The sequence below is a fragment of the Mytilus edulis genome, chromosome 10, assembly GCF_963676685.1.
Source record: "Mytilus edulis chromosome 10, xbMytEdul2.2, whole genome shotgun sequence".
Classification (NCBI taxonomy): Eukaryota; Metazoa; Mollusca; class Bivalvia; order Mytilida; family Mytilidae; genus Mytilus; species Mytilus edulis.
In genome coordinates, this window is record NC_092353.1 from 51859797 (window position 1) to 51875273 (window position 15477).

A 15477-nucleotide genomic window follows, 5' to 3' on the forward strand; every position below is an offset into this window, starting at 1 on the left:
TATACATTTGGCTTTAAAAGTCTTAGACTACATCAATAGAAATATTTAACACACACACACACACACATGTATTTATGTAGAGTTACACGTCTTAAGAGTACTGCTAAATAGTAACAAACACATTAATGGTCCGTCTGGTGAAAGAATATTCCACTCATATAGACAAATGTTTTGTGCTGATGTTTATGTAATATTTGCAACTGAAAGTTTGGCAAAATTCAAGAAAACAATGGAGAAAAAGAAATACCCAAAACAAGTAATAATAGTTCAGATGTAGGTTCGTGTTCAGATCACTTGGCTGTAGACAGTGACACAGTGAGATTGTCGGATTCCGACCATGACTGAAAAGGTCAACCAGTTGTTTTAATACAAAGGTAGCTGATTAGCTCTTGATTCTTCGGTTCTTTTGAGAGAAAAAAAAAATGCCCAATATGATATAGCAGAGAGTGATTAAATTGGCACACAGATTCAATCAGTTATTTTTAAATTAACTATGATTAATCAGTATTGGCAAAAAAAAGTACATATACCGTAATAAAAGATAAATGTAATAAAAGAATATACATTTAAAGAAAAAGACGTGCACCCACAGAAAACTAGAAACTGCAATCTTAGTAATTTACTCTTAATTTCATCGGATCTCAAAATTTTAACTCTTACGAGAATTTTTACTCTATCTAACAGTATAACTCGGAAGTTTTTAAGTGTAAGTCGAGCTTTGATTAGAACTCGTACTGGAATAAATGTTCGAAATCAAAATAAAACTCGAACTTTAACTCAAAATTTCACTGAAAGTCGAACTGACGTTGGTGCGATTATGGAGCGTTATGTAATTACGGAAATGTTAACCAATTTTAAATTTCTTCCGAAAATGGTGTCGTTAAGGGCTTTTTTTAAAAGTGCCGAGTTTGTGGCTTTTTAATACAGCATTTCAGGTTTTATCTTGTGCGAATGGACAAGTTAGTGAATTTATTCTGTTTGTAGTCTAAATGGAACGTGTTACTTTTCAGCCCGGATACCCTCAGTATTCTGAAGTAGAAGATTCTAAATCTGTAAATCCGGATCCGTAAATTATTTTTAATACGGCATGAGGCAGACATTCGTTTTCCCTATACAACAAATGCAATTAAAAAATTCAGATGACTTCAACTTTGACAATTACTTTATAATAGACTGTATGTAATGTTAAAACGTTTCATTAGATTGATAAAAATATCAATTAATAATCGAAATACCTTGAAAAAATGTTATTATATTTTGTAGTGAAAAGGTTTACGTCAACCCAATAGTTCCAAGCATTGCAAGAAATGCTCCTATGTTAGCAACGTCGTTCTCTCAGCGTTTGTTATATAGTTCCCGCCAAAAATCGATAATAAGATTATTTCCGTTTTAGCGGATTTAAAACATCGGTGACCCCCCTTTTTTAGTTATGCTTTTAAAATCTCCCCTGAAGCTGCAACTTATGCAGAAGTTTGATGGAAAAAACATTAGTAGATTTTTTTTATTTCAAGAAAAATCTATAATAAATAGAAATTAAAAATGGCGGGAAATGTTCAAAGGCCTTGAAAAATAAGGAAACTGAGAAAAATAAATGTGCATAAGGTAAAAGTTACAATTGAATGTTTTAGTTTTACCAGTTAAAGATCGTTTTTCAATAATTTCGCCTTCAATTAGCAACTTAGAGCGCTATTTCTATATTTCGTTATAACGCGATTCTTTACTTTTTGATGACGTCATATCTCGATAACAACATCGGTGACCCCAAATTTTTTTCCGCCTAAAATGTTGTAATAAGTATGATCTGTCTGCATGCAAAATTTCAATAAATCATTATTAGTAGTATAAATAGTGTGATTTCCCTTTAAAGACGCTCTGTCTGCCTACTGTAAAAATTGGTGCAAACGTGAAAAATCTGATAAAAAATCTTTAGACAGTTATTTGAATAAAATTATGAATACTGTTAATATTCGAATATCTCATTTAGAAAACAATTCTGAAATAGGAACCATGATATTCCTATTTCTAGAATAAAAAAAAACGAACTCAAGGTACTCGCAGAGCGGTTTGTGTTCGTACCGACAGACTAGGCAGCCAATAATGTAGTGGTGGTGTGACGCATATACTACACGGAAGTTCTTCAAAACGAAATCATCAATTCTTCTACCTTCAGGTCAGTGCGCACCACAGAGAGTCAAATCGTTAACAATCATACCACTGCCACTACCCAGCTTAAAGCATCTTCCGAACATTTGAAAGTCCCTACCATGTACTGGTTATCGAAATTACAAAAAAAACAACATTTAAATTCCGTTTCATCTCCGCTTCGAGTAAGTGTTCTACTACTAATCTATCAGTGCTTCTAACTACCTCCCTTACTACTATAACTGATTATTAACTTTTGTAATAAAGCTTATGAAAATAATGGTATTAATTATTTTTGGAGTGTTAAAAATTCTTTAGAGGATTTAGATAAAATACATGCTTTCGATGGTCCTTACAATTTTGTTGACAGTTATGATTTTTCCACTCTGTACACTACACTTCCACACAATCTTATAAAGAAAAAGTTTTTGTATTTGATAAAATGGTCTTTCGAAAAATCCCATTGTAATTTTATTTGCTGTAACTCGTTTAAAGCCTTTTTCTGTAACGAAAAAGGAAAGTATGCTAGATACACTTACTGGAAATGTGAGGATATGATTGAAGCTTTAAATTTTCTGCTAGATAATATTTATGTACGTTTCGGCGATAAAGTGTATCGTCAGGTAGTAGGTATTCCTATGGACACTAACTGTGCCCCTTTAATAGCAGATTTATTTCTATATTGCTATGAATCTCAGTTTATGACCAAACTCAGTAAAGACCCATCATTGTTATATATGGTTGATACATTCAAAAATACCTACCGTTATCTGGATGATATTTTTTCGTTGAATAATCCAGAGTTCTCTAAATATACTTCAGAAATTTACCCAAAAGAACTTACTTTAACTAAATCTAACATAAACAGCAGCAGTTGTCCTTTACTAGATTTAGACATTTCAATTTCAAACGGGAAACTTCATACTAAAATTTACGACAAAAGAGACGATTTTTAATTTCCTATTGTTAATTTTTCTTTTTTAGACGGCGATGTGCCTTTGGTTCCATCATACGATGTTTATATATCCCAACTCGTTCGGGTTGCCCGTGTGTGTTCTGATGTCATAGATTTTAACGAACGTAATCAATGCATCACTGGGAAATTGTTGTGTCAGGGATTTCGATACCATAAATAACTTAAAACTTTTACTAAATTCTTTCATCATTTCATAGATACAAAGATTTGATTAGTAAATTTGGCTATACCTGTATAAAACTTACTAAAAATGGTATTTCACATCCTAAATTTTATGGTAATATTGTACTTAAAGCGAGGAAATCACTACGTGATCCGTGTATACTCATCGAACCTTTAAACAAACTTATAAGTAAGGGTTATCGTACCAAAATTGTAATTAGATCTCTGAATATAGTTTACATTGGCACTAATATCGATTTTGTCATTAGCAAATTAAAACATAACTAAATGGTATCTTCTTTTGAGGCGGGATGTATAGGGACACAGACACGTTAATTTTTATCTCTATAGAAGTCGCTCCTCACTATCCTACTACCTGTCGATACATTTATTTTTGGCATTGCACAAGTCATGTCTTCTCGGACTGTTCATGACGTATGTTCTAGTTGATTTTAGTCTCTGATGCATGGTTTTTTTATTACTAATTGTTTTTGGCTTTTAACTAGCTGTCAGTAACTGCGAGTACTCTCAAATCGTATTTTCTTGTTAATTCGATCTGTTTATACTGGTTATAATGCTTTTTTGTTATTTTATATAAATTTTCACTTCTTCTTACTAAATTTGTATAAACTTCAAGATTTACCTGTATTACTAAACCGTTTTTTTTCTAAAGTGAATATTTTCGAAGGGTTAAATATTTCGCAGTGGTGTCTTGCCATGGCTTTGTTTGGTTTTTGGCCTTGAATGTTTGTCCCTAATATTTTATTAGCTACACATTTGCATTCAGATATCGCCGATCAAATTTATTCGTTCATAGTGTATTAATTTACGTTTTTTGATTGAGTTAGGCCTGCCAATTGATATTTTATCGTGTGTTTTCTATGTTGTGATGTTATGCTATTGTTTCAGAAAAAGGGAGAAGGTTTGGATCCATTAAAACGTGTAATCCCGCTGCAAATGTTTGCACCTGTCCTAAGTCAGGAATCTGATGTATAGTAGTTGTCGTTTGTTTATGTAATTTATACGTGTTTCTCGTTTCTCGTTTTTTTTATATAGATTAGAACGTTGATTTTCCCGTTTGAATGGTTTTACACTAGTAATGTTGGGGCCCTTTATAGCTTGTTGTTCGGTGAGAGCCAAGGCTCCGTGTTGAAGGCCGTACATTGACCTATAATGGTTTACTTTTTTTAAATTGTTATTTGGATGGAGAGTTGTCTCATTGGCACTCACACCACATCTTCCTATACCTATTTGTAACATACATTGACCATAAACACAGTCTTATTTTATTGTCATTGTAATAAACAATTCCTAAGTCAGGAATCTGATGTACAGTAGTTGTCGTTTGTTTATGTAATATATACGTGTTTCTCGTTTCTCGTTTTGTTTATATAGATTAGACCGTTGGTTTTCCCGTTTGAATGATTTTACACTAGTAATTTTGGGGCCCTTTATAGCTTGTTGTTCGGTGTGAGCTAAGGCTCCGTGTTGAAGGCCGTACTTTAACCTATAATGGTTTACTTTTTAAATTGTTATTTGTATGGAGAGTTGTCTCATTGGCACTCACACCACATCTTCCTATATCCAATTAATCAGGATTACATTTTTTTTTTAAATAATTGATGAAATTGAATTACATGTAATTAGATTTTTGGCTGATTAATGATTACAATGATTACTTGAAAATTTGTGAACATTCACAACTGATTAATAATTAAAAAATTACATAAACCCCAAGTCTGGTCACAAGTGCATGTCTTTTCTTTCAGTGCTGATGATGTACAAACATCATTACGTTTCTATAAACCATGAGTTTATGTTATCTATATGAGCTTCGTGTCGATATCTCTGATTGTTCATCCTTTGAAAAGTCTTTGTTTACAAAAATAGTAAAAATGTCTACTAAAATTTGTTCCAGGTTTTAAATAGAGTAAAAATTGTACACGAGGTACTTGCAATATCTGTATATCGTTTGGATCTCTGTTGAAGTTTAGAATACTTCACATTGCTAATACGTTTTTGTAAGTTACAGAAAACGTTCTAGGTGTTCCTCAGGACAATGTAAAAACTTGTTTAGCTTTCTGGCAGCACGATTAAGTGTTCTATCAACTTTATTTTCGAAGAGATTCATTGACCTATTGAAATACTGTTGCAAATGTTTTTTGGATAAATGATCGAGTAGTTGATTACACATACCGATAATTCGTATATCCAACAATTCCATTTCCCACTGCCAGTCCATAGGAAGTCGTTCACATTCGAGGAATAATATGTTTTTTAAATGATAAGAAGTAAGACCATACGGATTTTCAGCTTCATCGCCTGGACACCAGATAAGTTCTCGAAGACTTTTCATTATTCTAAGAGATCTCCGCCTGCATGATCCTTTCTTGTCAATATCTACGAGAAGTTCCTTTTCACAAATGGCAAATGACAGCTTCCAGTACAGTGGATCCGACGTTACTAAGTTTACTCCCATACTTTCAATTTGTTGAACTTTTTCTGGAGATGGCCATTTAGCTCCATTCTTAGGCCATCTAAAGTCGTCTTTAAATGGCAGCTGTACATTGATCATTGGAGCCATATCGACATCTAAGTCATTTCCATCACGCTGTTTAACGGTGAAGGTCACAGCTGGTGAGTCGGATAAATTTTCAATTTCAATTCTTTCATCAGGTTTTGGTTTCTTGGTCCAGTAATCAATGGCATTACATACAAGTTCCCTGAAATGCCTTTTAACTTTAAGAGGCACTAGACAACCACGTTTCGTCACATTGTAAGGCCCTTTGTATTGGGATCTAAGAGTGTATTCCAATGGCAAAATTTCCAATGGATATTGTGAACTGACGATTATTTTCTTAACAGCGTCCATAGTATAAAAGGCAGGTTGGTTCACGTGTCTCCAACTCTGCACAATATCAGTATCATAGAGAATGCTGTAGTCAAATTCATTTGCCTGCGAAACCTTTGTTAATGAATAAAAGCTCCCAACTCCTTCCGGTTCCTTTTGAAATCTGGAATCTTGTCCGTTCACATGTCCAATGATTTTTTCAACAACGTTCCTCACAACATTTTTATTTATCTTGGTTTCTTCTCTGTTCATTTGAACATTTTCGTGATAAAATGCTTGGAACTTTCTATATAAATCCCCATTACTTCTTGCCATTGTGTAACTAAAGGGTGCGCTAACTTATCAAGAACAGAATGTTCTCACTTGCACATGTTGCACTCGTCCGGAAGTGAATACGTGTTCGAAATCTTGCCTTTTTTATCTCCAAAAGAAGGATTTTGTTTACACAATTATAAGGTAAATGAAAATAGACGACTTGATACTTGGTTTTATTCCTAACTTTCAATAACAAATCCTTATCAATAATCGATAGTACACGACAATTGATAAACGAGGAAATCCCCACATATCATGCATATTTTATATCCTAGTAGAAGCCAGTCTATAATTAACAAATGGTAAATCAGGTAAAAAGGTATTTGAATGCAGCAACTCAGTCACGCATGCAAATTAAAAACAAAATAATTAAAAAGAGTATTTTGTTTATCTATTTTTTTATGTATTCATGCGGTCATATTCAGAAAATTATTGACACTTGCGTATTGCTGAAAATAAATGAGGTTAAATTTAACATATTTGACATACAAAAAAAAGTAAATAAATAACCTTTCCAAAAGGGAGGCTTGTATAGGGTATATTGGTATACGGGATATTTGCCATTTTAATTTTAGGGATATGGGATATTTGTCCTAAAAGTAAATGGGATATGGGATATTGATGCATTTATAAGGATATTGAATTTTTAACATGAAAAAAAATAAGTGGAATTTAAAAGTTAAGTACAGAAATATTTACATCTCACTTGATAAAATTGCCCCAAAAAGTTTAATATTAAAGGTCATTTTAGTGCTTTGTTGATTTTAATTGAGTTAATGGTCGTTTTATTTAAAAGTCATCCAAACCCAAGCGAAAAGTATTGATCTATTTTCGATATTTATATGCTCATATGTACTGATACTTTTAAAAGTATTTGTTTTGCTTTCCATACTTCGTTCCTTATTGTTAATTTTCCTTTTTTGGATGGTGATGTTCCTTTTGCACTATCTTACAGTGTTTGTATATCACAACACCTCCGCTATGTCCATGCCTGTTGTGACGATTTGGATTTTAATGAACGAAATCTATGTATTACTGGTAAATAATATTAAGTCAGGAATTTAGTTACCACAAATCACTTAAAATCTTTACTAAATTCTAGATTTGGTTTTGAAGTTTGGTTCTACCTGTAAAAAAATTATTTCAAACGGGATAGCACATCCTCATTTTTACGGAGATGTTGTTTACCGTGCCATTGGATGTTGGATGTGTAATGATTGATAATTTAGTCTCAGATGCATTACTTTTTATTAGTTTTAATTGGCTTTGAACTAGCTGTCAGTAACTGCAAGTACTCTCAGATATGTACTTAATGTCTTTTTGTTGATGGGATGTACAAGTACTCGGTCACGTCCACTCTCTGTTTTTGTTTAGATGTATTTCTATTTGTATCAATCTGATGAGTTAAGCCTTTTTCAACTGATTTGTATAGTTCGTTCTTATGTTGTACTGTTACACCACTGTCCCATGTTAAGGGGAGGGTTGGGATCCCGCTAACATGTTTAGCCTCGCCACATTCTGTATGTATGTGCCTGTCCAAAGTCAAGAGTCTTTAATTCAGTGGTTGTCGTTTGTTGCTGTTGTAGCAGGAACAATTCTGCCTAAGATTCGGGGATGCGGACCACAGCTAATTCTAGTTTGTAAACTGATGTGTGCGGAAAGCGACTGATGCCAAAAGTGATGCGCTATAATATATCTAAGTAAATGAAAACCAAAAACTGAAAACAATACATAATTTAATTAACAAAATGCAACTTTTGTCTTATAATGCCAAAATGTAGAAATGGAGCATTCAATGACTTCAAATTAACCCGTACTAAGGAGGCATGTAGCTAATGCCAGAGATGAGTCCGATTACTTTCAATGTAATTGATTAAATTACAATTACTTTGTCATTTGTACGATTAAATTAAATTAATGATTACATCATTTCTGAAAGTATCTGATTAAATTAATGATTACATTGGCAAAGTAATCATGATTACATCTGATTACAATGAATTTAAAAACAAAACATTTTGAATGGTGTGAATGATAAACGTTCAATATAACTATAGCATTTTTGAGAAAGTATTTTATTTGGTTCAATTATAAAATGATAACTTCAAATTAAACTTCATCTATTGTAATAAACACCAAATTTAACTACATATATATACATTACACTTTATCACCAATGATCTCTGAATTATTTTGAATTAAATTTAATAAAGATATATCATAAGAGTTTTTTGTTTGTCTTCTGACCTCTTTCATAATTTATATGTATTCCAAGTTGCAGTTTATGGAAGTTTAAATATGGATGAAATAAAGTTACTGGTTAAAACTATGTTTTAATAAAAATGTTTAACCAAATTGTAAACAATATGCAAGTACTAAAAATCATTCGTTTTACATGCCCAGTCAAATTTTTTAAAATTCTAATCAACATATTTGTCCAACTTTTAATTTAGTTTGTGCTAATTAGATAAATTTTCATGTCTGATTTATCTTTTATCATATATATTTCCCTACAGCTATACTCAATTGGTAATTGCAATAAAAACAAACCTTAATTAGTCTCCTTCCTGTCAATTCAAAGTTGACAAATATCACAAAAATTAACAAAAGATTATAATTCAGGGTTAAAGAAAAGTATTACCTGAACAATAACAGTTATTATCAACATATTAATATGAAGATCATTATAAAACGATGAATATACATGCATGTACAATATCTTTTACCAAGATAAAAGGTATATAATTGTATTATATGTCTCTGCTTAGGCTAAAGATGACTTTTCAATACTGTAACAGTTTATTTTTTACTTAAGTAGACATGCTTAAAGTAACCAAACCATTTTAGTATGTTAAAAATTTATCAAATATGAATAACATTGAGGTTCATTTAATGACCAAAAACACAATTTTAGATTTTTTTTCATTGTAATCAGAATGTAATCCAAAAGTAATCATAATTACAGGGTATTTTGAAAAGTAATTGATTAAATTAAATAACATGTAATCAGATTTTTAGCTGATTAATGATTACACTGATTACTTGAAAAATTGTAATCAATTACAGCTGATTAACGATTACAATTACAATTACCCCAAGTCTGGCTAATGCACTAACCTAAACGGTGGTTGGAAAGCCTGGCTTTCCTTGATTGGACTGAATGTCAGTCCCTAGATAATTCAACATAATGGTTTCAAATCAATTATCTAAAATATATAAGTCTTTCGCAGAAGGTAATCAAAGGTTTTGCGACGATGCAAATATTTAACTTAACAATATAAATAAATATCTTTAACCAATGAATTCAAATAGCAAAAGCTATGTAATTTAACAAATATATCCTTAATAAGCTTCATGTAAATTAATTAACAATGAAATACATCATCTTTCGCAGAAGGTAATCAAAGGTTTTGCGACGATGCAAATATTTAACTTAACAATATAAATAAATATCTTTAACCAATGAATTCAAATAGCAAAAGCTATGTAATTTAACAAATATATCCCTAATAAGCTTCATGTAAATTAATTAACAATGAAATACATCAAATATGAAATTTAGAGTTTTACCAAAGGGAGCTAAAAATTAACTAATAACTCTGTCTGCTACACTGTGTTACATATTTGTTTTTTATCATTTTTTTATACATAAATTAGGCCGTTAGGTTGAATTGTTCTACATTTGTCATTTCAGGTCTTTTTATAGCTAACTATGAGGTATGAGCTTTGCTCATTGTTGAAGGTCGTACTTTGACCTATAGTTGTTTATTTCTGTGTCACGTGGTCTCTTGTGAAGAGTTGTCTCATTGGCAATCATACCACATCTTTTTTTATGTTATATGCTCATATGCATTGATAATTTTCTTGAAATAATCATAGATGAGGGGGAGGACAGGGGGTACCCTTCTCCCTTCTCCCACCCCTCTTCTCCTTTCTCCTACCCCGTTCTCCTTTCTCCCATTAGAATAAAACATCTCCTTTTGAGATATTTTTTCTTGAAATATTAGAAAAAATTTTAAAAGGAGAGATATTTTTTTTTCTCCTTTCTCCAACGTTTTCTCCTTTCTCCCAGCCTTCCTCTCCTTTCTCCTACTCCCTTTCTCCTTTCTCCCACCCCCTTTCTCCTTTCTCCTATCCCCTTTCTCCCTGTCTCCCTTACCCCTGTCCTCCCCCTCATAGATTTTTGTTAGATGTATCCATCTGATGAGTTAAGCCTTATTGTTGTCAATGTTTTCATTTGTTTTGATGCTTTATATGATTACAGGATATTTTATACCTCTTATTTTTTACGTGGCGTGGCGAGGATCTTCAGAGGTCTCCACGTTTCACAAATTGTTCTGATGTGCAACGGCTGTTTTGCCCAGGGTTGGGAAAAACCCGGGTTTTATGAGTATTGCCCAGCCCAGTGGGAAATACTGGGAAAACCCGGGTTTTACTGGGTTTTAATGGGTAAAACTGGGCAATGCTGGGTAATATAAAATATTTTTCTGAATTTTTAAAGAGGATTCAGTGATAAACACACTACAATACATTTAATAAGATATTTATACCCTATTTTGTTTGTTTAGCATTTGTCTAAATTGGCAAACTGTAAATAGATAGCAAATAAATAATTTTTTTTTCAAATGAATATAGCTCCTATTAAAAATTAAGAATTACATGTAATAAAGAAACATCACATTTAAATAATGTATATGTAGTGTCCCTAATTAATAAGTAATTATTCAGATTAGAACACAGATTTGTTTATGTAACAAAAATCAGTCTTTTCAATTTTATAAGTGTTAATGGCATGACCCTGTAGGGTGTTTACTTAGCAATATGAATGTATAATAATTAAAATTAACAATTCACTTTAACACTGCAATAAAATGCATTTTTCAAAGTTTGGATTATTGAAACAATACTTGGTAATTAAAAGGTATCTTTAAATGTGCAAATCTTGTATTCTGCCTACATATAAAATTAATAGAGAAGAGAATGAAATTGAATTTTCTAGAAATAACAGTCAATGGTTATCTGTAAAAAAAAGTATATATATAGCTGTTATACTATGAAACTATAACAAGTCTTTATTATTTTGTGTTAAAATAAGCTTAAAAAATCATATTGCCCAGTAATGCCCACTATTACCCATTTCTGGGAGTATTGCCCAGCCCGGGAAAAACCGGGTTTTCCCGCCCGGGAATTCCCGGGTGGGTAATACTTTGCCAACCCTGGTTTTGCCAGACAAGCTGGGGCCGAGGGACGTCAGAGCACGTCCCATAGCAAAAAGTAGATATTTCGCTGTATAAACTATGTTAATAACGAATAATTACTAAATAATCAATGTAAATTAATATATTTTCTTTCTATTACTGGTGTTGTGAGGATGGAAATTTAAAAAAAAGTAACAAAAATATTGGGATCTATGTAATTCATAAAGGTCAAGATCACAGAGTCAAATGTTGTCTTATTTCTTTGCAAAACAAGGGCTGTGCAAATTTTGCCTGCTGTAAAAATATTGCAATTTTCAGTTAAGTGTAATGTAGGTACATTAGCAGAAAGCTTTCTTGTGTTAAATTTTGAGTTATTGAACTTGCATGCTAAATATCCACTTTTTGATATGGACGTGATCAGACGTCCTACATTCCAGCTTGTCTGGCAAAACAGCCGTTGGATGTCAGAGCAATCTTGGACAAGAGACAGGGTTGAGTCCTTCTGTTCTTTCCAACATAGGTTAACGTGTAGGATGAAGTTTCTTATCAATGAAAGAAGAATGCTTTTAAAATTATATTTTACAGTCATATGCATCACGGTTTGACCAATTAAAAAAAGTCTGAAATTAGACCCCTTACACTAAATTTATCGTTTAACATCACATAAAAGAGATTGTTATACAAGGCTCTAAGATGGAACACTTCTTCTTTTTGACACATACATTGTATATTCTTATTTAGCACTAGAAGTATACACTAAATCTCCTTCAACACAGTTTGTTTTCCCAGAGTCAAAATTGTTGACGTTGTGATGATGAGGAAAAAAATTGGCTTGGGAATGAATTTATAATGATTTTTTGGGATATTTCAAAATAGTTTTAGGGATATGGGATATTTGTAAAAAATATTTATTGGGATATTAGGGGTAAACATTATAGGGATACGGGATATTGGGATAAAAACTTAATGGGATATGGGATATTGATACCCCCCCTAAACAAGCCTCAAAAGGCATGGAGTTGTTTGCAGTATCATAAATGTACGTCAGCCTTTGTTATGCCAGTTTTTGGTGATTTTACTTTTACAGAAGCAGATTTTTTTTTCTTCCATTTCGAATTTATATTGACAGATGATGTCATATAAACATTACCATGTATACACATCATATAAAAAAATTAATGTCAGCATGACTAAAACTAATTGCGTTATGCAAGTTATGCAAAATAGAAAATTATAATAAATGAATCCCATTTGACTATCGTTAGTGTTCTGGTTGAAATTGTCCAACATTCTACAGTTGGGACCTTTTATAGCTTACTATGCGGAATGGGCTTTTTATCGTGAAGGCCTACGGTGACCTTTAGTTGTTAACCTCTTTGACATTTGGTGTCTGGTAAGGAATTGTATCATTGGCGATCTTTAAGGAATTTACCCTATAGTTTCAATGAATGTGTTTGTAGATAGATGTGTTTTGTGTTCTGTTAAATTGTTCCTTTTAAAAATGTTACACGATGATGACTGCTGTACCCATATTTTGACTATTTTATTTATTATGTCTGTTTAGTTCACGCATCATTGTAAATATAACGAAATTTGATGAGACTGTCATCAAAGTGAGTGATTTAGCGCTTTAACAGGTCGAGAACTCTAGATTTTCTGACGTCAGAATATATTTGCATAGTAATTTCCAAAACACAAGGCCAATATGGCCTTGAAAAACTGACCAATCGATTCAATGAACTACAATGCATTGTGGGCTACTACGAGTAAACTACTACTTAAAACACGTGGAATTAGTGGGAAAACAGTCAATTAATATATTGTCTGGGACTCTCATTACCCAAGTTTTTATTTTGCAAATATATTTAATGTAAAATATATAGACAATAACTGTTTAGTGTCTTTAAATATCAGCTGTATTTGTACGAGGCTAGGAAACAAGGTGTATGCGAGCTTTTAGCGAGCTACTACACCTGTTTCGAGCCGAGTACAAATACAGCTGATATTTAAAGACACTAAACAGTTATTGTCTTTATCCTGCAATTAATTCTGTATATTGTTTGTGTTTTGAAAGACACAAAAACTAACATATTTAGCATTTATTTTCGATTTGTAATCCCTTGAGGCCCGCGTAGTAATATCAAAATCACACATTACGCTGAAGACGGGTTCGCAAAAAAAATGATCTCGAATAGTCAACAATAATACATCGCTCAAGGTGAATAATTATCTATTTTAACATAACAACTAATTTCAACAGTAAAAACAAATAACAAAACATTGTCAAATTTAAAACAGAAGTGTACGAGTTGTCCTACGCTTCGGACTTGACATTCACTAAACATGCATGCTGAAATTGACATGGTTGGTTTTGTAACACAATCATACACATTCAAGTTTTGAAATGGACAATTGTCATCGTCATTGGAATGTAACTGGAATACACATTCTGAGGTCACAAAGGTTCAAACAATACTCAGTCCGGCAGTGGGCGGAGTTTTAAAGCGATATCTGTATAGTATACAGATACAGCATAGCGATATCTGTAGGGCTGTATCTGTATAGTAGGACACCCAATTGCAGGATAAATAACGTAATCTTCAATTTGCATGCTCAGATTAAAAAAATATTGTTTATTGGCTTCACGATTCGACTTTCTTTTTCGCCTTGCAAAAGTAGTTGAACCGGTTTTGTGCATTGTTATAAATTGAACCTGCATTAATTTCACGACATGACACAGTGAAATATCCAATGAAGTGACCACTGTCCAGTAAGAAAATCATTAGAGCTCTTTTAAACCTGTATAATGTCATTGCAAAATCATTTCTGCCTAGAAAAACACGAAACTTTCATTGAAACACTTCTTTCTGTACTGAATGTGTATTTTTTTTTTATCAGGACCTGAACTAATAGTAAGAACATCATAATATTCAGTATGCTAAAAAGAAGTGTTATAAAAGCGGCAGGGGCGGGTCCAGCCATTTTAAAAAGGGGGTCCTAACCCTGGACAAAAGGGGAGGGGTTCCAACTACATGTCCCCATCCAATTGCACTGATCGTCCAAAAAAAGGGGGTCCATCCCCCGGAACCCCGCCCCCTGGATCCGCCACTGAGCGGGTACGGTATATAGCTCAATACATTTTTTATAGTTAAAATTCATCCATCGATAATATCCGTTTGTTGCTAATTTTATCACAAAATATACCTCAGAGGTTTTTTTATCGTTCGGCTGCTGTCCTGTTGACATATGTAAAATATCTCCAATATTAAAAGTCTCTGGATCATAGTGGGTGCCATATTACCTATTATTTTTTTTCTAAAACGTGCTTTGTATATAGAAATAAGAAGATGAGGTATGAGTGCCAAATGAGACATCTTTCCAACAAAGACATAATTTAGTAAAGTAAGCGGTCATAGGTCCAATGCTGAAAAGTAAGCTATTAATGACTCTAAAAGTACTTGTGTAAAACAATCCAAACAAACAAAAAAAAAACAAACAAAAAAAAACGGCCCAATTAAATATATAAAAGGACAAGAAATCTATCCCATCAAAAAAAAAATATATATTGTATAGGAGCCTGTATTTCAGTGGTTGTCGTTTGTTTATGTGTTACATATTTGTTTTTCGTTCATTTTTTTTTTTATATAATTAAGGCCGTTAGTTTTCTTGTTTGAATTGTTTTACATTGTCATATCGGGGACTTTTATAGCTGACTATGCGGTATGGGCTTTGCTCATTGTTGAAGGTCGTACGGTGATCTATAAATGTTAATTTCTGTGTCATGTTGGTCTCTTGTGGACAGCTGTCTCATTGGCAATCATACCACATCTCCT

The 15477-nt window shown here is 32.5% G+C and overlaps 1 protein-coding gene across 1 annotated transcript; it reads right to left on the reverse strand.

Moving 5' to 3' along the window:
• Positions 1 to 5306: 5306 nt before the first annotated feature.
• LOC139492820 (protein mab-21-like 3) lies at positions 5307 to 6446 on the reverse strand. Its single transcript, XM_071280973.1, has one exon. The coding sequence runs from the start codon at positions 6444 to 6446 to the stop codon at positions 5307 to 5309; it is 1140 nt and encodes a 379-aa protein (XP_071137074.1).
• Positions 6447 to 15477: the final 9031 nt, after the last annotated feature.